Source organism: Neolamprologus brichardi, unplaced genomic scaffold (genome assembly GCF_056152115.1).
Source record: "Neolamprologus brichardi isolate AB-2024 unplaced genomic scaffold, ASM5615211v1 NODE_ptg000008l+_length_2720982_cov_1, whole genome shotgun sequence".
Taxonomy (NCBI): domain Eukaryota; kingdom Metazoa; phylum Chordata; class Actinopteri; order Cichliformes; family Cichlidae; genus Neolamprologus; species Neolamprologus brichardi.
Genome location: NW_028270135.1, coordinates 1,784,285 through 1,806,138, shown reverse-complemented (window position 1 = coordinate 1,806,138; position 21,854 = coordinate 1,784,285). Strand labels below are relative to the sequence as shown.

The following is a 21,854-nucleotide window of genomic DNA, read 5'->3' as shown; positions in this document are numbered from 1 at the left end:
ATTCCAATGAGAAGATGATTGGCTGCAATTCCCTGCAAGACCTGTACACATCCACAACGCTGAGATGGGCAACTAAGATTGCTGGCAATCAAATCTTCAGCATGATGATGGCAGAAAGATTGTTTCATATTTTGAAGGCCTTTAAAGTATATATTTGCAACACTGGTTTCTGAGGCATGATGTATGGCAAATATGTAGTGCATTGTTTTGACAGGGGTGTTTTTGTTTCTATACTACTATTACAGATATTGTGTATCATTTGTGTTCAATATGTACAATGTTATAGATGTGCAGTGATTTCTGATGAGGTACAATTCCTGCAGCTGTAGTACTTGTGAGGCTCTACAAACCAGTAGTGAGCAAGTCAGTGAATGAATGAGTATTGTTGTTTGTTGTTATGTTAAAAGGAATCCAATCTGTTCTTTGTTTCCTCAGATAGTATTGAAGATTACATCCAGACAGCTTCTTCTAATGTGGACTCAGCCAATCAAGAACTCGCCAAGGCCAACCAATACCAGGTAAGCACTGAATCGTCCCATGCTGCAGTGTGCTCCACACCTTGGAGTAATTTTGTTCCATTTTCATTTTGTGTACTTGACTGAGCCTTTTTATTGTAATGCACTCACACGAAGCTTAGCTTGATCAGCCATGCAAACAGGGACTTTGCTAACTAGATTACACAGCTTTATCACATCCCCCACTAGCATAATAACAGAAATGATGCAATTTCATGTCATACTTTACTAGCTTTTGCCTTCAGTTAAAATAATTGTATTTACAGACAGAAACATAAAATGTCTGCCTGGAGTCTTTTAAAAACACAAATCCATATACAGTATGCAATTCCTATTCTGTGAGCATGTTACTTCTACTAAGATAATTTTATGTTTTATTCTACAAGTGTATTGACTTTGGGAGGAAAATGCATTAACGGACAACAACAGCAGACAGAAATTAAATAGAATTTATTTTTTTTACTCTCTGTGGTTTTTGGGCTACAATTTTGACTTCACAGCACATATTGGAGAGAGGTTTTATGAGATGCCCAAGGGCCTGCTTTCACTCTTTCTTTTTGAGGAAATATGTGTGTATTCTGCCATTTTGTCAGGGACTATCTCAGTAGGCCAGAGCTCTGTTTGGCTCTTTGCTGTGTAGGGCCCAGGCTATGGTAAATAATGTATCGACTGAAGTGTCTCTGGGTTAATAAAGGATATACCTTTTCCACACGTGCGACATATCTCTCTAGAGGTGCATCCAAAGTCTCTACCCACATAATTCGACAGACAAGCACATGTATTCTGATTGTTGACATTTAGATTTAGGTAGAAATCTATCTGGAAATTTTTTTCAGTCTGGTATTGAAATGATATTTCCTTTGAATCATGGTTTGACCACTGGGCGAAACTTTCGTTTTGTGATAGTCACATGAATTTTTAACAGCAGCTTTAATATGAAAACAACCGCTGGGCACTTTCCGATGCCTGCCACGACTGCAGTGCTTTCTGTCTGTCTCTACATACTGCCGTTCGACTTGCAAGTGAACAAATGAGCGAATGGCAACAGCTTTCTCATTAATTGTCATTTCATTATCTCAAGGAGAGCTGAGCTGTGACCGAGCTCGCGCTGAGCAATTTAGCTCTCAGCCAATCCTGACAGCCTCTGTCTTAGCAGAGGCAGAGCAGCTGAAAGGAAGCAAAACAATAAAGGAAGAAGACGGAGAGAGAGACAGACAAGCACAAAGTCAGACAGACGCTCTCATCGCTGTCCCATGGCAACTCTCATCTGTGGAGAACACTGGCAAACAGAGCTGTCACCGAGAAGTCATATATCAAAGTACTGTTAATGACAGCAGCATTTACATCAAATGCATAAATATCTATAGTCTTGCATCATTCGTGCACTGTCAATGGTGCAATCTCTGTATGTGGTTGAAACACATCCAGTGTCTGTATATAACAGTTTGTACTGTATGCATTATCTGCTCATTGCAAGATTTTACTGACTTCACTGATTTCACTTTTATTTACTGCTGTCGCTGTTAACCTACCAAGTGACACACCAACAGTGCGCACACACAGTCTGTCTGTGCTTCCACTTCATCTGATGGTTTGTCTGCTTTTAGTTTTCACCAGCTTTCAGTGCATTTGTCTTTGACAGACCCTTTCTAAATGTCATCTCACAAAATTTACTTCTGTATTCGTATGCTTCAACCAAGCACCAATCTCTGAAGGTGAAAATTCAAACTAAACACCAGTTCCTTGAATGGCCACTTGAGGCTGGCTGCAAAAGTGGATCAATCCACTTTAAAATGGACATGAAATACTACATGTATCCTTACAATCACAAGTGCTTTCTAACTTTCACACTCCAATGGATGCACCAGAAAGCAACTTAGGGTTAGTATTATGTCCAAGGATATTTGGCATGCAGATTGTGGAAGCCAGGAATTGAACCACCAACCGTCCCAACCAGCAACTGACCTGCTCTACCTCCTGAGCTACAGGAACCCTGCACTTACATGTTGGTATTTCCTCAAGTATGAAGTTCTACTCAGTGAAAAATAAGGACATGAGGTTTCCATGGTTTGTGCATGGGAAAAGAGAATATTCTATTGCTTAAAATAGTACTGCTCTGTCAGCTGATTGCGCCGCTCAGCCTGTAGACCTAAACCAGTGAGGAGAAAACAAACAGGGAACTGACAGTGTCAGACTGGTAACTAGCTTGTCGGTCGGGTGAACCACAGTGCGCCTGACTCAAACAACTCTCCTCCACACAGTCCCCATTTATAAAGGGCCCCACAAACCAAAAGGTTGATTTTCCACTTTCAGTGTAGCTAGCCAAACAGCAAAGAACTACTTACTGCTTAAGTAACAGAGAGTAAACGTGGACAGTATATCTTTGGTTTCTTAACATAAAATGTATTTCTGCAGCCAGGGGCAGTACAAAAGTGACCCCCTTACACTGCATTTTAGTTTTAGTGTCCTTTTTTTTCCACTGAGCTACCAGCTCTGTCACTAGTTAGTTAACATAAACCAATGTAAGGCTACTAGTACCATCCAGCATCCAGCTTCACAGACCGTGTTAAATCTATGACAGTTTTCTAGAGTATGGTTCCATGGTCAAAATTATCCTCACTATATGTAGTATTTTATGTTCACTTTTAAGTTCTCCAGGTCTCTGACACATCTAAGTAGCCAATCACATGGCAGCAATTTGTGTGTTTTAGATTGTAGACATAGTCAAGACATTTAGACGAGGCATGTAGACGTGGTCATTCCAACTTGTTTTCTGGAACATCAGATCTGTGGCCATCTGTGTTCAGAATCAGAGTCAGAAAGACTTTATTTATCCCCAAGGGGCAATTAACATACAACAGAGCAGCATGACGTTGAAGATAAGGACAGGGCATAAACAGGCAATAAGAGTGAGATACAGTATATACACAGTTTTAAAATTAAAGTGACTGAAAGGTGAATAAATAACTGTAAGTGCGTAAAAGTGAATAAAGATGTTAATCTCCTATTTAATTTATTTAGATCATGCTCATTTGGTAATAAGGGTTATGAAAGAAATCACGAAAGAAAATACTGTCCACACCATTTCACACCAGTCTGAAGTGTTGATATTGTTGAATAGCTCTAGTCAAAGGATTCCATGCTGTGGTTTCATTTCAAATTTTGACCTTACTATCAAGATTTCGCAGTAGGAATTGAGACTTGACGATCAATAGAGAGAATAAAAAATGTAAATTAAAGAAAACTAAATATACTAAACGTAAGGGTGTAGACTTTAACTTTTTGTAATTCAATTTCAATTTAATTCAATTTTATTTAGATAGTGCCACATTTTTATACTGTAAGGTAGACCATATATACAGAGAAAACCCAACAATCATATGAAAGCAAGCACTGTGGTGAGAGTGGGAAGGAAAAACTCCTTTTTAACAGGAAGAAATCTCTGGCAGGACCAGGCTCAGGGAGGGGCGGGCAAGTGCTGCGACTGATTGGGGTGACAGAAGGAAGACAGGATAAAGATATGCTGTGGAAGAGAGACAGAGATTAATAAAAAGTGATGATTAAGTGCAAGGAGGTCTGTTAACACATAGTGAGTAAGAAAGGTAACTGTAGAAGAAAAACTCAATGCATCATGGGAATCCCCCGGCAGCCTACATCTATTGCAGCATAACTAAGGGAGGATTCAGGGTCACCTGGTCCAGCCCTAACTATATGCTTTAGCAAAAAGGAAAGTTTGAAGCCTAATCTCAAGTAGAGATAGTGTTTAGAAGCTGGTTCCACAGAAGAGGGGCCTGAAAACTAAAAGCTCTGCCTCCCATTCTACTTTTAAATACTCTAGGAATAACAAGTAGGCCTGCAGTGCGAGAGCGCAGTTAATTAAAACATTTAGAATACAAGAATAAGAGGGAGTGGGCACATATTGTTAACATAAAGTCATTGAGTGATCACAGAAATCACGTAGAAGCAAAGAGCAGCACCCTGCTGAACTCACATTTTAGGCCGTTTGCTCAACGTAGCAGTCATCACAGTGTAGTACTTCCCTGCAGTAGAAATGAGACTGTGGTAGCATGCAGATGCTACGCAGATTATATGCAAACTGGACAAGTCTGTTGCATCCAAATGACTCTGATTTACTAACATGCACACGAGTGCACAGCTCTAATAGTGCATAAACTTTCTTCTTTTTTGCCCAGGGCAAGATTCCATGTACATATGAGTAAATGAAGGCCATTGTTCTCTATGTCTACTTCAGCAGAAGAAAATACATTTATGGTTGTGAACAGAGTGGATTTTGTTGTTGGATTCTGTGCTTCAGTTAAACAATTCATATTTGTGGAGTTAGGAGGTCTGCCCACTGTTGAAATCACAGACATTTTACTACACCACACCCTTTCCCATGATAGGTTCTGATAGGTCCCCACTGTGCCACCAGCTAAACACAAAAAATCTGATCCTGTAAAAGTACATACATCAGAATACCAGGAACTGCATGAAACTAATATATAGCACCATGATCTGAGTCAGGTACAGCAGCTAGTTATCAGTTAGTGGGTGTTAGATCTTCACCATCACTCACTATTTCAAAAGGTAGTATGTTGAATTTTTTAAAGTAAAAGTTAGAAACTGCAGATGCTTGCATGCCAACACCAATATTGTTATCATAAAAAGATTAAGCAGGACACAGAGGAAGAAGTGGGAGATGCAAGTGGGCACTTAAAGCCAAGCCTGATTGTTGCTGAACTCCTTGATGCACCAGTGCACAACACCAGCAATGGTCAATTAAGAGCGGTTGTCATATTCTTCTGGTGTCCCGCCTTGTCAACTCGCTTTACATTGAAAATAAATTGAATCTATATCCATTATGTAGAGGCAGATTACTCTCCCCTCTGCAAGTGTCTCTAGTTGCTGTGATGTTTTATCACCTCATCTGTGTTCAGCGGAGCACGATGAACTCTGATTGTTGACGGTTGTACAAGAAGGTTTATAATTACTAATAAAACATGTGTTATTGCAATTCAGTGAGCAAAAGCCAAAGCCGTTTAAAAAGTGGAAAGACTCACACAATGACTGAACCATTATTGACTGGAAAGGGGATGTTCACGCCAATGATGATGTCATTGTTAAGACTTACAACCCCATCTATCTTCAGATTTGAAAATTGATCTCCCAGTGAGCACCTACTTTCTCTGACTCTCAGAAAATCAATGCACAGTTTTCCTCTGGCTAAACTGAGAACAGTATACAATGCCGGTGATCGTGATCATAGGAGGACCAATAGAAGAGGGAAGAAGAAGACATACAAAGGGATGATGCTTGGTAAATGAATGGGCCTATCTATATGTATACACGTCTAAAGTGGTTTTCACAAGTAAAGTATCACAGCATTCCAAATCTCAGCGATCACTGCACTTGGACTGAAAGGATGTGCCAATGCTGACAGGAAAACTGGCTTTTTGCTCACTCTTCCTTTCAGTCCCTCTGGACTCTTTATGTCACTTTGAAGGATATGGAGTGGAAATAACAGTGTTTGAAGTTAACCAGGTTGATGCCAGTGACACTCCTCTGGCTCTGCCCCAATCAGCCACAGCTGGGCTGAGCATTTAAAAAAGAGAGCGAAAGCCTAACTGCAAATAAAACATGGATGCATTTCGGAAATGTTTGTGAATACAAATTTTTTATTGGATCTAAAAATATATGGAACGTAACCAGTGAATGTGGAGTACAGTATAGCTTACATGACTTATCATCCACCAGACTGCTCGCAACTTGGTCAGCTTAAAGGTTTTGGCATAAGCAAAGTTCATCATCGCCTTTTGCAGACACAAAAATTGTCTAATGGCAGTCTTGATGTGAGGTTATGGTTCTACACAAAGAGAGGCAATTCAATCAACACTGAGGCTGCAAAACCCAGCAATGAGACTGCGTACACAAAGATGATTGACTGGTTGGATTTGTCTGTCAAAATTAAATGTTACGATGTATCTTTTGTTGAAATTTGATACGGACGTTTCCCTTCTCATTGCTCTTGGTGTGTGACTGCAGTGTGTTAGGTGTGGTAATGTGTCAACTGAATTTTGAATCTTGGAAGCTTGGAAGCTAAATTAGTAACTTTGAAACTAGTTTGACTTTGAAACTAGCTGGTAGCGTGTAAGATCTAAGGGAGAAGTTTGCTCACAAAATTCTTTCCTCCGGTCACTAGATCAGGCAGATTCATGCATTTGAATTGATTTTTATTTCTGACACCCATCCTCCCAGAAATGGTGCCTCTCTCTGTCACAAACCAGAGATCTTTTACATGGTAGCTGAATGTGTTAACCACTACATTATGGATTATATTAAATGTATAGAGGTTGTTGTGACTCATCCTCCTCTGACTCAGTGAAGCAGCTTCTGCACTCTTGTTCTATGGCAGACAAAATGCTATGCAGGCATGGGGTGGCTTTTCTTTCTTTTCTTTTCAAGTTGAGAATTGAAAGTGAAGGAACAATTCATATTTACAGATACTCTGGCAACAAACTGCTGCCTACAGAACTTTGATTAATAGAAAATCCCCAGTCAAAGAACCTTAGGGTGAAAAAAGACTCTCTCAGAGGCAGTCATGCTGTTTGACTGACATGTGATCTTTGGAAAACACTGCACTAGAGCAGAAATCAGGTCTGAGCAACAAAGTATGAGGACAAACTGAAAAGAACACAGACAGCAGCGATTGATTGCTTAGCAGTAACATTTCAGACAACAGACTAGAAGACAGAGAAGAGTTATAGATTACCAATTTGTGTGAAAAGGTTGCGTTGCTGTCCTGTGAGATGTAAACATGCCTTACATCACTATCTGTATGTTACTGTAGGTTTGTACTGTTTCTTTTGCATGTGTGTCTACTCGTCAAGATGTAGTATGACATTGAAATTCTGTCTTTCTCCCAGAAACTCATTTCTACCTCGACTGTGACTTTGGTTTCTACAGCTCTAGGAAGCAAATGTCAGCTGGGTTGAAAGCCACAGTAGAGTGACTCTCAATGACAGCAGCAGCACAGAGACTGCTGGTGCTTGACTCTGTTTGACTCCTACACACTCATGATGTGAAAAGTCTTATAAAGCAAGGTTTCCCCCTATTGAATCCAGCATAACTGTACACACTGCACATCACTGTGAGATTAGTTCACCTTGCTTGCTTAAGGTTAACCCTCAATAGCAGTGATGAAGGCTTCATTGTAAGTCAAGAAAAGCTTTAGACTAGCTTTATTATATTCTCTAACAGCTTAGTCGAATGAGCTGTGTCACTATAAATCGTATCTGTTATCTGTTTAAACAAAGACAGCTGAAGCAGCTACTCAGGCTAGCTTCTTTAAGGCAACAGGCGGGAAATTACCAGTAACCAGTATCAGTGTTGGGAAGGTTGCTTTTAAGCTGTATTCCACTACAGATTACAGAATACATGCCCCAAAATGTAGTTTGTAACGTATTCTGTTAAGTTAAGTGAGTAACATACTCTGAATACGTTGGATTACTTAATATATTGGTCATGCTTTTCACAACTACATGAATGTACTATTGCTGTGTGATTTATTACTATTGCTGAACCGAACATGATTATTTGCAGCTAGCAGGTTGTTAATTCTATCCATCAAGTCTAGCTCTCTATGCACTAACCTCAGCTAACACCAGCTAACAATGTTAGCTCGGTTGCGAGTAGCCTTCAGTAACAGTCATAAATCACACAGCAATAGTACATCGAAGATACTGATGTGGCACATAACACTGGTAGCTACCACAACTAAAACAAGCTAGTTGCAGTAGGCTAACGTTAGTTTTTTTTTTAAAAGAACTTACTTCCAGATGTTTCTTTAGGTTGGAGTCGTTTATGCTGAGAGCAGGTTGGTTGCTGGTGTTGTGCCAAAAACTGATTTCCAATGTAGCTGTGTGTTTTGTTTTGTTTTTTGTGTAATATCGTTACATATGTTGCTAAATAGACTTTGGTGAACAGGTATTACAAAGGGGTTATATATAAAATTAAAAAATTACCTGTTTCTCAAGTATCTTTGTAACTGTGTTACAATCAGCTCCTTTTTGTCCACTTAAAATATGTTTACAGAACTATTTTTGCATTTGTTGCAATTTCAGCTGTCCTCTTGGCCAGATTACTATTAACCCTTAAGGACCCACAGTGACACTGGTGTCACCGCCCCTTTACACTTAGAGAAAAACTATTTATAATGATTTAACTTTGACTTTTAACTAATAAAGTCCTTAAGTGACATTTACTGCACAAACTAGTTCAGTCATGTGACAAGTGAGGCACTCTGGGTGTTCAAGACACCATTTTCAAAGTCTTGGTCCACCTGGTTAGCTAATGAGACCACTATGCTAATTTTAAAAACTTTCTTTTCTTTTTGCAAAGGTAAGCTTTTACTCATTCAGCAATTCTAAACTTTAGATAAGATGTCATAGGTCACTTGTAACCTAGTTTGGTAATATTTCTGAAACAATTTGATCTAGAATCAGTTTGTTAAATATCGCTGTGACAAATATGTCACAACAAGCTATGTCACAACAAGCTATGTCACGCGTTTTTCAGTTACCCCCCATTTTTTGTCATTTTCACTCTTTTGTAGAATGGATAAAAATAAAAAATATAGTGCTCAAAATGCGCTGGAGTTTATCACTGCAGAGGACAGTGAGTATGAGGGATGTGAAAGTAGCTCAGATGAAGATTCTGAAGACCCTAATTACATCCCCCACAAAGACGTGGAGAGTGATGAATCAAGTGAATCCAGTGATTCAGACAGTTGTGATTTAAGTGATTTAGAGACAGTGCCACATTCAAGCCATATGGACACTGGGCAGCCCAAGGCAGCTATCAAAGGACAAAAATTCTCCTGGAGAAAGAAAATGTTCGAAACCCCTGAGACCACATTCAAGGGACCCTGTGCCAAACCTCCAGATGAGATTCACACTCCACTGGAGTACTTCAAAAACTTCATCACAGATGATATGCTGCTGTTGTTAATGGAACAAACAAATTTATACAGTGTACAAAAATCCAACCATCTGAGAAATGTAAATACCACTGTTAAAGAACTAGAAATACTCATTGGTCTCTATCTGAGGATGGGTCTATGCCAAATGCCTGGAAATCGAGCATACTGGGAAAATGACACCAGGTGTCCTATGGTAGCAGATAACATGTCCCGCACCCGATTTCAAACCCTGTTGGGATCTCTACATTTCACTGACAATACAGATTTATTACACAGAGATGCAGAAGACAAGTGCTGGAAGATCCGTCCATCGCTTGAAATGTTTCACAAACAATGCCTGGATATCGTCCCAGAGGAGTACAACTCTGTTGATGAGCAAATGGTACCCTTCAAGGGGACACACAGCCCAATAAGGCAGTATGTGAAGGGAAAGCCCCACCCCTGGGGATTGAAAATCTGGGCCGGTGCTCATCCTCTGGTATGCTCCATGATTTTGTTGTTTATCAAGGTAGTACTGGGAAGAAGACTTTACTTGGGATTGGAGGAGATGTTGTGGTGAAGTTGTGTGAAACTCTGCCAGCTGAGCAAAACTACAAAGTTTTTGCTGATAACTTCTTCTCCTCAGCCCAACTTGTGCTCACACTTCTTCAGCGACAGATCTACTTTGTAGGAACACTTCGTGGAAATCGCGGGTTGTCAACTTGAAGATGAAAAAAGTCTTGCCCAGAGAGGCAGAGGATCTGTTGATGCCAGGGTGAATAAGGAAGAGAGCATGGTTATTGTGAAGTATTATGACAACAAATCTGTTACCCTCATCTCATCCTATTGTGCAACTGAGCCTCAAGATACAGTCCGTCGCTGGAGCAAATCGGGCAAGGCATTTGTTGATTTCAAAAGGCCACACATTGTGAAGGAGTACAACACATTCATGGGTGGTATTGACCTTCTCGACGCTTGCATTGCAAGGTACAAGTACCACATGAAGTCACGGAGGTGGTATCTCTACCTGTTCTGGCAAACCATCATGCTCGGTGTTGTCAACGCATGGTTGATTGGGGCTGATTTTTTTTTTTTTCCAAGAAGCTTGTTGAAGTAAACCAAGAAGTGTTACCATCATTATCCATGTTAAGAATTTGAAAATAAAAAGGAAATTCTGTTTTTAAAAGCAAGAAAGTGTTTACAGAATTACTTTCTAAATATGGAACAAATGTACCTTGTATGCCCAATGTGACGCATATGTGACATTTCAGATCTGGAGCAGTGGGTGGAGCTTGATATAACTTACAACCCCCGTAATTTTCATGAAAGTAGAAATAGGTTCTTAAGGGTTAAAAGAGACATTTTTAAAGTCAACAAGAATTTTTTTAACTGCATAGATAAAGGATACATAAAATTCACTGCCACAAATTGATTGCAGCTCTACCTTATTACAGGAATGTTGTTTGTTGCTCAAGATGACTCATGAGGGATACATTTGACATATGTTTCACATATTATAGACCAACAAGTTATTTATAGCAGTTTAAATACAAACAATCAGTTTTTGGCACAACACTGGCAAACAGAGTTTGCACTGAACGGTCCCTTTCTCCTTTAAATGTAAAGTGGTGTTGGAATTTCCAAGTAAGAAATGCATTCCTGCCCGTGCACTGCAGGCTCTGTTGTGCTGGCTCCAGGTCCATTGCGTAACTGACACCACCAACATTAACAGGACGCTTACATTAGAGCCTCTTATTGCGTGTTTGTTTGGGTTTCTTGGAATGCATGGAATTACCAAAATTAAAGCTTAGCTTGATCCAATTTTATTTTTATAATTGAGAAAAACACGGCATCTACCAGCAGCTTCCCACCTCCATGGTCGATTCTATGTCTGAAAACTTCGCTCACATGATATTTTGTTTGGTACTGATTGCTAAGAGTAGACAAATGTGTGATCAGCATCTATACCTGAAATCTTTGTCACACATACTGCCCAACTTGTCTTGACATTTCTTTCTTTACAGATCTACGGTTATGAAACCAGTATTGGTCCTGTCAAGCAAATTCAGAGTCCCTTTATTCAAAAACTGTTAATATTTTGAACAATGCTTCTGGTGTGTTGTTGCAAAGAATAAAGAGTGTACAAGTACATGGCAATATTTATGAAAAATGAGCAGCAATATGCTACGTTGCTGTGAATAGTTGTGATCAGTATGCATGAGTCCATAGAGGAGATAAAGATATAAATCTAAGTAAGCATACATTTGGTCCCCTTTTAAACAGTATCTAAAGTTAATGCTGATGTGTTTAAAAACTCCAGGAGGAAAATGAGTTTTTTCATGCATTATTCAACAAAAATATAAGAAATAAAAGAAATATGTTCTTCTAGATGAGACTAGTCTGAGTTTGGCTTGCTCTTCAATGCAATATTTTTTCCCTCTCAAATCCCACCCCAACCTTTCACCGGGATTCAAAGTACGGATATGACTTGGCCATCCAGTAACAAGCCATTCCTCCTGGATGGTTCTTGGTCAGTTGTGTTTTGTTATAATTCTGTATTATGGTTTATGTTCTGATTCTCTATTTGTTATTGTTGTTGTTATTAACTGGTGTTTTGGTTTAATTGTTGTTAAGAGTTTATTTCTTAGGTTTTGATTCTGTGCTGCTCAGCGTCTAGTCTGTGCCTCTGTCTCTGTCCTGTTACTTTGATCATCATGTGCGCTTTGTTATTGTGTCTAGTTTTACCTCCCTTGTCTTGTACTGCTTAATTTTTCTCAGCTGTTTGCCTCCTGTCTTGCGTTCCCCGATTACTCTGCTGTGTATTTTAGTCCTTTGTCATTCACTGCTTGCTGTCACGTCATACACAGTGTTGCCAACTTGCCAACTTTGTCGCTATATTTAGCGAGTTTTCAGACAATAATAATAATGATAATGGATTGGATTTATATAGCGCTTTTCAAGGCACCCAAAGCGCTTTACTTTATGAATGCCACTATTCATTCACTCACACTCTCACATTCACACACTGGTGGAGGCAGCTACGGTTGTAGCCACAGCTGCCCTGGGGCAGACTGACAGAAGCGAAACTGACATATCGCGCCATCGGCCCCTCTGGCCATCACCAGTAGGCGGTAGGGTAAAGTGTCTTGCCCAAGGACACAACGACCAGGACAGAGAGCCCGAGAATCGAACCGGCGACCTTCCGGTTACAGATACGCTTCCCAACCCCTTGAGCCACGGTCGCCCGTCAGACCCCCTTAGCAACTTTTTTCCCCTGAAAAGCAGCTAGCAACAAATCTGGCGACTTTTGCTGGTGTTATTGGAGACTTAATAGCTGTAGCTCAGGTGGCAGAGCAGGTCAGCCACTAATCAGACGTGGCTGTCCTGTTCGATCCCAGGCTGCCTCCTGGCTGCATACCAAATATCCTTGGGCAAGATACTAACCCCATGTTTGCCTACTGGTGGTGGTCAGAGGGCCCGGTGGCGCCTGTGTCCGGCAGCCTCACCTCTGTCAGTGCGCCCCAGGGCAGCTGCTACAATGTAGCTTGCCATTACCAGTGTGTGAATGGGTGAATGACTGAATGTAGTGTAAAGCGCTTTGGGGTCCTTAAGGACTGAGTAAAGCGCTATACAAATGCAGGCTATTTACCAGGCCATTTACTTAATGACAGTGATGTGAAAGCACATATCGCTCTCAACAAGCAGCGGGTTCTGCCATGGGCACCTTGCCAGTGCCAAAGCGTTCACAGTCCTCACGCACCAGTCGCTCCCAGCTGCTGTCAGAGCAGATGGTCACTGCAGATCAGGTTTCCATAACACAACGACACAGACAACTATTCACACCAATGTAGAATCACAGATTATCCTAATCAAATGCAAGTCTTTGGACTGTGGGATGAACTGGGGTACCTGGAAAGAACGCATGCAAACGTGGAGAGGACATGTGAATTCCACAGAAATGCTCCAGCCTAGATTTGAACCTTCTTGCTGTGAGGCAACATTATTAACCACTGCACCACAGTGACAGTCCTATTGGTAATCAGTCTGCTAAATTAACACCTATCATGTCCAAAAACATGACCACTGTGGAAGCCAAATGGATATTCTTTGACTCTTTGAAAGCACTCTGCCAGTGACATCTTTCTGAGGTTTGGGTCTGAGGGCTTCCTCTCCTATTTGCTTCTTCTGCTGCTTAGATCTTTTTCATGATTTTTCATGTGTTTGAATAAACTAGTAGTATTTCAAATAGCCTTCACACACACAAAGCTTGCAATGTTTTCATTTACAACTGTAAAATCTCTCTGCAGGACGCTCCTCTTGGACTCTACCATCATGCTCTCACTCACTGCTGTGAACATATGTGTGCTTAGCACCACTGAGTCACGTGATGGCAGGAAAACAAAACACAGGGAAACAAAGTGTGCATGCAAAATGTGAGAGGAGCAGTGTTTGCATAGGGATGTCTAATTCGAGAAACTAAAACTAAAGCTTCAACCCCATTAAGCTAGTTTAAGTCCTGTACCAATATCAGTTAAATCAGTGGTTGAATATACATAGAAGGCTTCCCATTACATATTGTCCCAGGAAAGTGTAGCAGAAGCAATGGCCACTGCTTCCCACTGTGAATAACAAAAGTGACACAGAAACAGGTCATAACCAGTTATGAGATTAACTGGTCAGACTTATCTCATTACATTAATATCAGCAAAAAACAATGTATGCAGGGGTTTGCATGGCCAAATAGCAAGTAGATGTAATGTAGATATAATATCTAGATGGTCCATATGTTGCACCTTTAATGTTACTTTTAACAATAATGTATTGTTTCATTGAATTATAAATGCTGTCTACTTTAATACTGTGGTAAAATCTGCAGTAGCCAGCAAACTGTTCTGTTTAAACTTTCCCATTTTCTTGCATTGCTGAGGTTGGAGAGAAGCCTCAAACATTTGTCTACCATAGGTAGACAAGATAACAGTCTTTTTAAAAAACAAAACCGAATGGCCAATCAGTAAAAGGCCAAATATGCTGATGTTTTTCCGGCTTTTTGTTTCACTATTGACAATGGCTGCCTCCTCCCAGGGTGCCAGGATTGGCCATGAAGTCTGTTTTTATTTGCTGCTCCTCTTAAATATCATAATCAGGGTGACTGCATGGGACTCTGAGTTTTATGTAAATGACATATAAGCCGATTACAAGTGAGGCAGTTCCGCTGTAAACATTATTTATTTTATGGACTTCCAATTTTCCCGACCAGATGCGATAAAGTGAGAATACTATTATGGCCATTATCACTGCATTGCATTATTGTTGTATTATGAGGATATTTCTCATGTCACACAAGGTAAGTAGTTTTTCTCTCAGAGACACTGGAAATTTGTCTTCCATGTGAGAGAGGCAGAGATAAGACAGATTGTTGATTTGTATGGCAGTGCTATCAGCTTTAATAGTTCTGATGTGTTTTTTCTATATTCTCCCTGGAACGATGGGCCGTTCTGGAAATGTTTTATGGTTGTAGAAAGTGTCATGGGGCTACAGAAATACTGGAAAGGTGAATAAGCCATTCTTGTTTCTCTCCTCTCAAACTAATATCTCCTCCTTCACCTTGACCAACACTGCTGACCTTCATACAGACAAGTGGGATTTCTCATACGGGGATAGCAAATGGCTGGGCTGCAACACATGCAAAATAACGACATGAAGGCTGTTGAACTAGATAATGCAACAATATTCCCTATTAGGGTAAATAGAGTGCGTTTTCATACCATTTCCTCAAGGATGAGAATTAATATCTGACGAAATAACTTAAAACTTGTGGATTTAAATAACAAGGAGGATTTTTTTTATTATATGTTTATATATATATATATTTATTATTACTACACAGCATCAATTTATGAGACTAAATAGGCTTTAGTAATTTTACTATGACCTTTAAAGATTTCATCACATTGATTTCTTCAATATTCAAAACGGCACCTGCTTTCAGTCCAGTCAACAATGCCAGAACTAGTTGTTCAGTGTCATTTTAAAATATTGATGCTCAGAGATGAAAATGCCTAAGAGAAAAAGTGCAAGTTAGAGTTCAAACGGAGCAAGAAAGCACTCATGAAATGTGTTGTACGTGACAGGCTGTACAAGACAGTGATAGAGGACTCCGGGGAATCATTTCTCGTCTTCCTGACACAGGTCACTGATGTAGTTAAAAAGCTCAGTGGAAGCACCTTGCCCAAGGTGCAAGAGTAAACCCTGGATTTGCACTTTACTTTTACACACGTACTGCAGGTGTTTTTGAAGAAATCCTATGACCATATCTTCAAAGGTCTTATCTGGAGGGTGCTTTGATTATATGGTGCTGCAGTTGTAAACATGGCATTCTTTGTAGCTCTTTCTTAGTGGATGTTGAATTCTGCTAAGTTTGATCTTTGTCACCTCTTGTATTTGTGATTTTAACGTACAGAAATTTGAGGTACAAGCACAAGATGTGAGGACCTGCTTTGATAACGTCAGACTTGCATCTCTGCTTTTTTGCCAATAATGTGGTTCTGCTGGTTTTGTCAGCATGTGACCTCTATTGTGGTTTACGTCAGTTTCCAGCCAAGTGTGAAATGGTCAGGATGAGAGTTAGCACCTCCAAGCCTTAGACCAGTGTTCTCTGTCAGAAAAAGATTAATTGTTCCCTATGAGAAGTAAGGGAACTGTTGCGTAGTGTGGAAAAAGCAAAGCTGATGCATCAATTGTTTTGTTCGCTTGTCAGATGCAACTGAGCCTAATCAAAAGTGACCCTGCCCTGCCCTGACAAGGTTTTTTTCTGTTTCCTGTCTTGTATTTAAGCAATTTTTACAATGTTTTACTATGACCCTCATGAAGGCCACAAGCCGAAACGCGTTGGTCTATTATTAAAGTTGTTCATCTTCCCTCAAGTGTTGCTGGAGTTCCTGCTTTGTGAATTCTTTTATCCGCTCCATGCACCTTGGAAGCAGGTGAAGTTGTGCTAGAATTTTTTTTTTGCTGCGATTTATCTGCCCTGACAAGGTCACAGCTAAATCATTTCAATTTTATATATATATACAGAGATAAGTTCTTAAAGGTTTCCAAAGCTACTCATGAATAACCATTTTTGGTCTGAGAACGCCTCAGTATTTCCAATGATGAGCTGTGGTGTGCGCCTGTTTCATTTGCTCCCACTGCAACCTGGATGTAAAAGAGCAGTAGCAAAACTTACATAGATGGGTCTCTTAAAGGCGTTAAAGCCCTCATAGTATTGCATCACCCCAACAGAACACTTCAATCTCTGACTCTGGTTTACTTGTAGGTCTTAGGATATTTAAAAGTAGTATGTGAGGCAGGGAGCTGGTTCCCTCTTCTGAAGAACCAGCCCCCTGTTTGGATTCAGGAGGCAGACATTAGTCCTTAGACCTTAGTTAGGGCTGGATCAGGTGAACTTGGCGCCTCCCATAGTTATGCTACAATAGGCCTAGGCTGTTGGGGTCTTCCCATGATTAAGTGTTTTTTTCACTTGCTCTATGTTTATACACCACTCTGCATTTAATCATTAGTTATTATTAATCTCTGGCTCTCTTTCATGGTGTGTTTGTTGTCCTGTCTTCCTCCCCTCATCCACAACCAGTCGTGGCAGATGGCTGCCCCTCCATGAGCCTGGTTCTGCTAGAGGATTCTTCCAGTTACAAGGAGTTTTCACTTCTCAAGCGCTTGCTCATAGAAAGTCTTCTGATTGTTGGTAAATGGACTGATTCTTAGCGCTTTTCTACTCTCCCAGAGTACTCAGAGCGCTCTATACAACATGCCACATTCACCCAATCACACAAGCACTTTATCTGCACTCACTTCTAAGTACATTCACACACATTCATACTGCATGCATCGGAGAGTTGAGGCTAGTATCTTGCCCAAGGATACTTGACATGCAGACTGGAGGAGCCAGGGATCGAACCACCAAGAAAGCAGCTACAGTTTTCTGTTTTCTCTGTATCATTGTAGGGTCTTTACCTTACAGTATAAAATGCCTTAAGGCGACTGCTAGTGTGATTTGGCGCTATATTAATACTGACTGAATTGAATTGACTGACGTCTTCCTCAAAGAAACAGTAAAGGCCCAATCAAGTGGCTTTATTGTCAACCATATACAGTGGTACAGTACACAGTGAACCGAGACAGCGTTCCTCCAAGACCATGGTGCTACATATAACAAAAAATCAACACATGACTACATACGGTGCATTTGTGCAAAAATTGCAAAAAACAGTGCAACACCAGACAGAACAGAACAATACTGACACAAGACAGTGCAATAGAAAAGTGCGACAATGACAGTGGAGACTGAGCATTGTGCAAAAAGTACTTGAGGTATGGAGTGTATAATGGTGTGTGAGTGTGTGTCAGTCCAGTTGCTGAGTGTTCAGGAGTCTGACGGCTTGTCTGAGTGTGTGTGAGGGGTGTGTGGGGTCCTCCGCAATGCTGGTGGCTTTGTGGCTGCGATAAGTGTCTGTAATGGAGGGAAAAGAGGCTCCAATGATCTTCTCAGCTGTTCTTATTTTCTGCTGTAGGGTCTTGGAGTCCAACATGCTGCATTTTTTATACCAGACAGTGATGCAGCTGCTCAGGATGCTCTTAATAGTCCCTCTGTAGAAGGTTGTGGGAGATGAGCTTTTCTCAGCTTTTGCAGGAAGTAGAGATGCTGTTGGGCTCTCTTAGATATGGGGCTAGTGTTGAGGGACCAGGAGAGGTTCTTCGCCAGGTGAACACAAAGGAATTCGGGGCCCTTGATGACCTCCACATTGATGCTCTCCTGAAGTCGACAATCATCTCTTTTGTTTTGTCCGCATTCAGAGACAGGTTCTTGACTCTACACCAGTCCATTAGCGGTTGCACCTCCTCTCTGTATGCTGACTTGTCGTTCTTGCTAATGAGACCCACAACAGTCATGTCATCAGCAAACTTGATGATGTGGTTCAAACTGTGTATTGCTGCACAGTTGTGAGTGAGCCGAGTGAACAGCAGTGGGCTGAGCACAGTGCTCAGTGTAGTAGTGTTGGAGATACAGTTACCAAGCTGGACTGACTGAGGTCTGTCCGTCATAAAGTCCAGGATCCAGGTGCAGAGGAAGGTTTTCAAGCCCAGCTGGCTCAGTTTTCAATTAAGGTGCTGAGGAATTATTGTGATGAATGCTGAACTGAAATCTATGAACAGCATTTGTATACACATGTCCTTGGCGTCCAGGTGGATGAGAGCCAGAAATCAGAGTGGTGGCGATGGCATCATCTGTTGACCGGTTGGGGAGATAGACAAACTGCAGTGGGTCCAGTGCGGGTGCCAACAGGGTCTTAATGTGCCTAATGATGAGTGGATTCTCTGACCGTGCGAGCACTTTGCTGCTCTGATGGCTCGAGATGGTTTGATCCTCGATGTTCTCAGGGCCGCCTTGTCACCTGCTCCGAAGGCAGAGTCTCCTGCACCTCTGCAGTCATCCGCAGTTTCTGGTTGGAGCGTGTTATGATAATCTTGGAGACAGTGACATCACTGATGCACTTGCTGATGTAGCTGGTCACAGATGATGTGTGCTCCTCTAAGTTGGTACAGTCGCCATTTGTTGCAGCCTCCCTAAACATGTCCCAGTCAGTGTTTTCCTCAATGCAGTCAGAGATGGCTCCTGCACACCAGGCTCTCACCTGTCTCAGAACTGGTTTGCAGCGTCCGACGAGTGGCCTGCATGCCAGAATTAGCATAACAGACATGTGGGGTCAGTGTTGACATTGTGGAGGACTATAAATACCTTGGAGTACACATTGACAATAAACTGGACTGGGCTAAAAACACCACAGCACTTTGCAGAAAGGGTCAGAGTGTCACGATCCTGGGTCTTATGACCCAGTGTTTTGAGTTTAGTTTATTTGGATGTTTATATGATTAAGCTCATGAGTTTTTCTAGTTCTTTGTTATTAGATTCCCCTTGTGTCTTCCAACCCCTGTTAAGTCTCCCCTGCTCTTCATGTGTTTCATGTCTGTGTCTTACGTTGTCAAGTTCTGGTTGTCATGTCTGCGTCTCATTATGTTTCCTATTTTATTTTGAAGAGATCTTGTGTTTTTATATTATGGATTATGTTTTGAGTCCTTCGTTGTACTGTTTCTTGTTTCCCTAGATTTTACCTATGGTTATCATAGGTTTAGTTCTTTGGCTTTGTAATATGGCTTCCCTGTGTTCAATGTTGTGTCTACTGTGACCATTTTGTACCATGTTTCTGGTCCCTATGTTCTGTCTTCTCAGTTGCTGTTAAGTTTGCATGTTTAGAGTTCAGTCAGTGTGTTTCCTGTTTTACTTTGAAGGTCTATGTCTCATGTGAGCGTTTCTAGTTTTGCTTCCCTTGTCTCGTCCAGCCTGATTACTCCCAGCTGTGCTCTCCTTCTGTGTCTCATTCCCTCGTTATCCCTCTGTGTATTTAAGCCCTGTGTTTCGCTTTGTCAGTGTCGTAGTCTCCCTCATGGCTGTGTTTCCCTGTGTGTTAGTTATCCATGTCCCAGTTTAGTTTAGTTATATTTTTTGGTCCATTCTGCAATAAAGCAGCTTTTTGAGTTTAATTTTGTTGTCGTGAGTTTTGTGTTTGGGTCCTTCTCCTGCCTGTACACAGCTGAAACATGACACAGAGTTGTCTCTATTTTTTGAGTCGACTGAGGTCCTTCGACATCTGCCAGAAAATGCTCAGGATTTTCTACGAGTCTGTTGTGGTCAGTGCGATCCTCTATGCTGTTGCATGCTGGGGGAGCAGGCTGAGGGGAGCAGATGCCAACAGACTCAATAAACTAATCCGTAAGGCCAGTAATGTTGTGGGGACGGAGCTGGACTCCCTCAAGGTGGTGTCGGAGAGGTGGATGTTGTCCAAAATAAAAACAATGTTGGATAACACCTCCCACCCACTCCATGACATGCTGGTCAGTCACAGGAGCACGTTCAGTGAGAGACTGAGATTACCAAAAAGCACCACTGAACGACACAGGAAATCTTTCCTGCCTGTGGCCATCTCCCTGTACAACGCATCCACTTAACACACTGTTTACTGCTATAGCTACACATGTTTCTTTTTCAGCTATTTATTAATAAGTGACTTTATGTATATGTATATATTGTAATATTCTTAGTTAGCGTATTGTCTGTCCTGTTAATGTTTGTTTATAATAGAGCACTGTAACAAAAAAATCATTTCCCCCAGGGATCAATAAAGTATTCTGATTCTGATCTGAATATCTGAGGTGGGGCGGGGCTTATTGCCCAGGGAGCAAACGTTTGAGAGCAGGATTGATGGGCGGGGCAGCTGGCTTGGATTTCCTCCTTGCACGGACCCCATCATGTTAGCCGTGCTTCCGCTTCCTCGCACACTGCTTTCGGCGACCCATTCCTCTGCCACCGGCATCAGCCGACGCCAAGGTCTGGAGGCCTGGTTCCGTAGCAACCCGAGGAAGCCCAGTGCCTCCAGAATTTCCTGATGATGAAGCTCAGTTTGTGTATAATGCTTGTAATTTCGGAATCTTTGGCATTGGTTGACACGAACACCACTTGTTCTGGTGTCCATGTGGCTCGGACGTCACGATAAAAGGTGATAATAAAACCCAAAAAACAGCACCATTTAATCTGCTGAGGCTGCTACGGGCTATTTGAGACAGCTCTAATCTCGAAGCAAGATTTAAGCAGAGTCTGAATTTTGTTCCTAGAGGAGCGCTGTCACGGTTGTTAAAGAGTGGACTCAGGCGCGGAGCTCAGAAATAAAGACAGTGCGTTTATTTACAGTGCAGCAAGGTGACAACAGTTCAAATGTGCAACAATGGTGATAGTGCGTCCTTCCCTCCGTGTAAGCCCGTGCGTGGTAGTGAGTGCCCGTCTCTCCTCCAAGTGCTTCCTTTGTGTCCGTGAATCCTCCGTCAATCCCTGGGTGAACACACACGACAGCGAAATGAGTGCGTAGCTCAGACAATAAACACACGAAAACACTACCAGGCTTAGTGCAATACTCCAGCGCTGTCTGTCGCTCAGCCACACCATTAAGTAGCCCTGCCGAAGGTGGTAGTAGATTGCTCAGGTGCGGCAGCTCCTGGGCGACAGCACTTCCGGGTCGGAGGTAGCCTGTTGCTAGGTTACCTCCTAACACTTGACAGCGGAGCCGGAGGGGAAGACAGGGCGATAGGAGAGACACATACACACACACACAAATATACACACTGGCAGGTCCACCGGTCAGGGCGCCGCCAGATAAGCGCAAATAGGTTCTATAAAAAAAAAAAAAAAGATTAAAAAATTACTGATAAACATTAGCAGTTACCTGTGAAATGTTTTAAAAACAACGAATAAAATAATCAAATTGCTAGTGGTCAGA

At 41.5% G+C, this 21,854-nt stretch overlaps 1 protein-coding gene across 2 annotated transcripts in view; it reads left to right on the top strand.

Moving 5' to 3' along the window:
* Window positions 1-21,854, top strand: part of tsnare1 (T-SNARE Domain Containing 1) — a 250,202-nt gene that overhangs the window by 176,053 nt on the left and 52,295 nt on the right. For both annotated transcript variants that reach the window (XM_087837141.1, XM_035913745.2), the window contains exon 10: window positions 436-518. In XM_087837141.1, coding sequence (XP_087693267.1) covers window positions 436-518 — 83 coding nt within the window. The remainder of the gene's footprint in view (window positions 1-435; window positions 519-21,854) is intronic.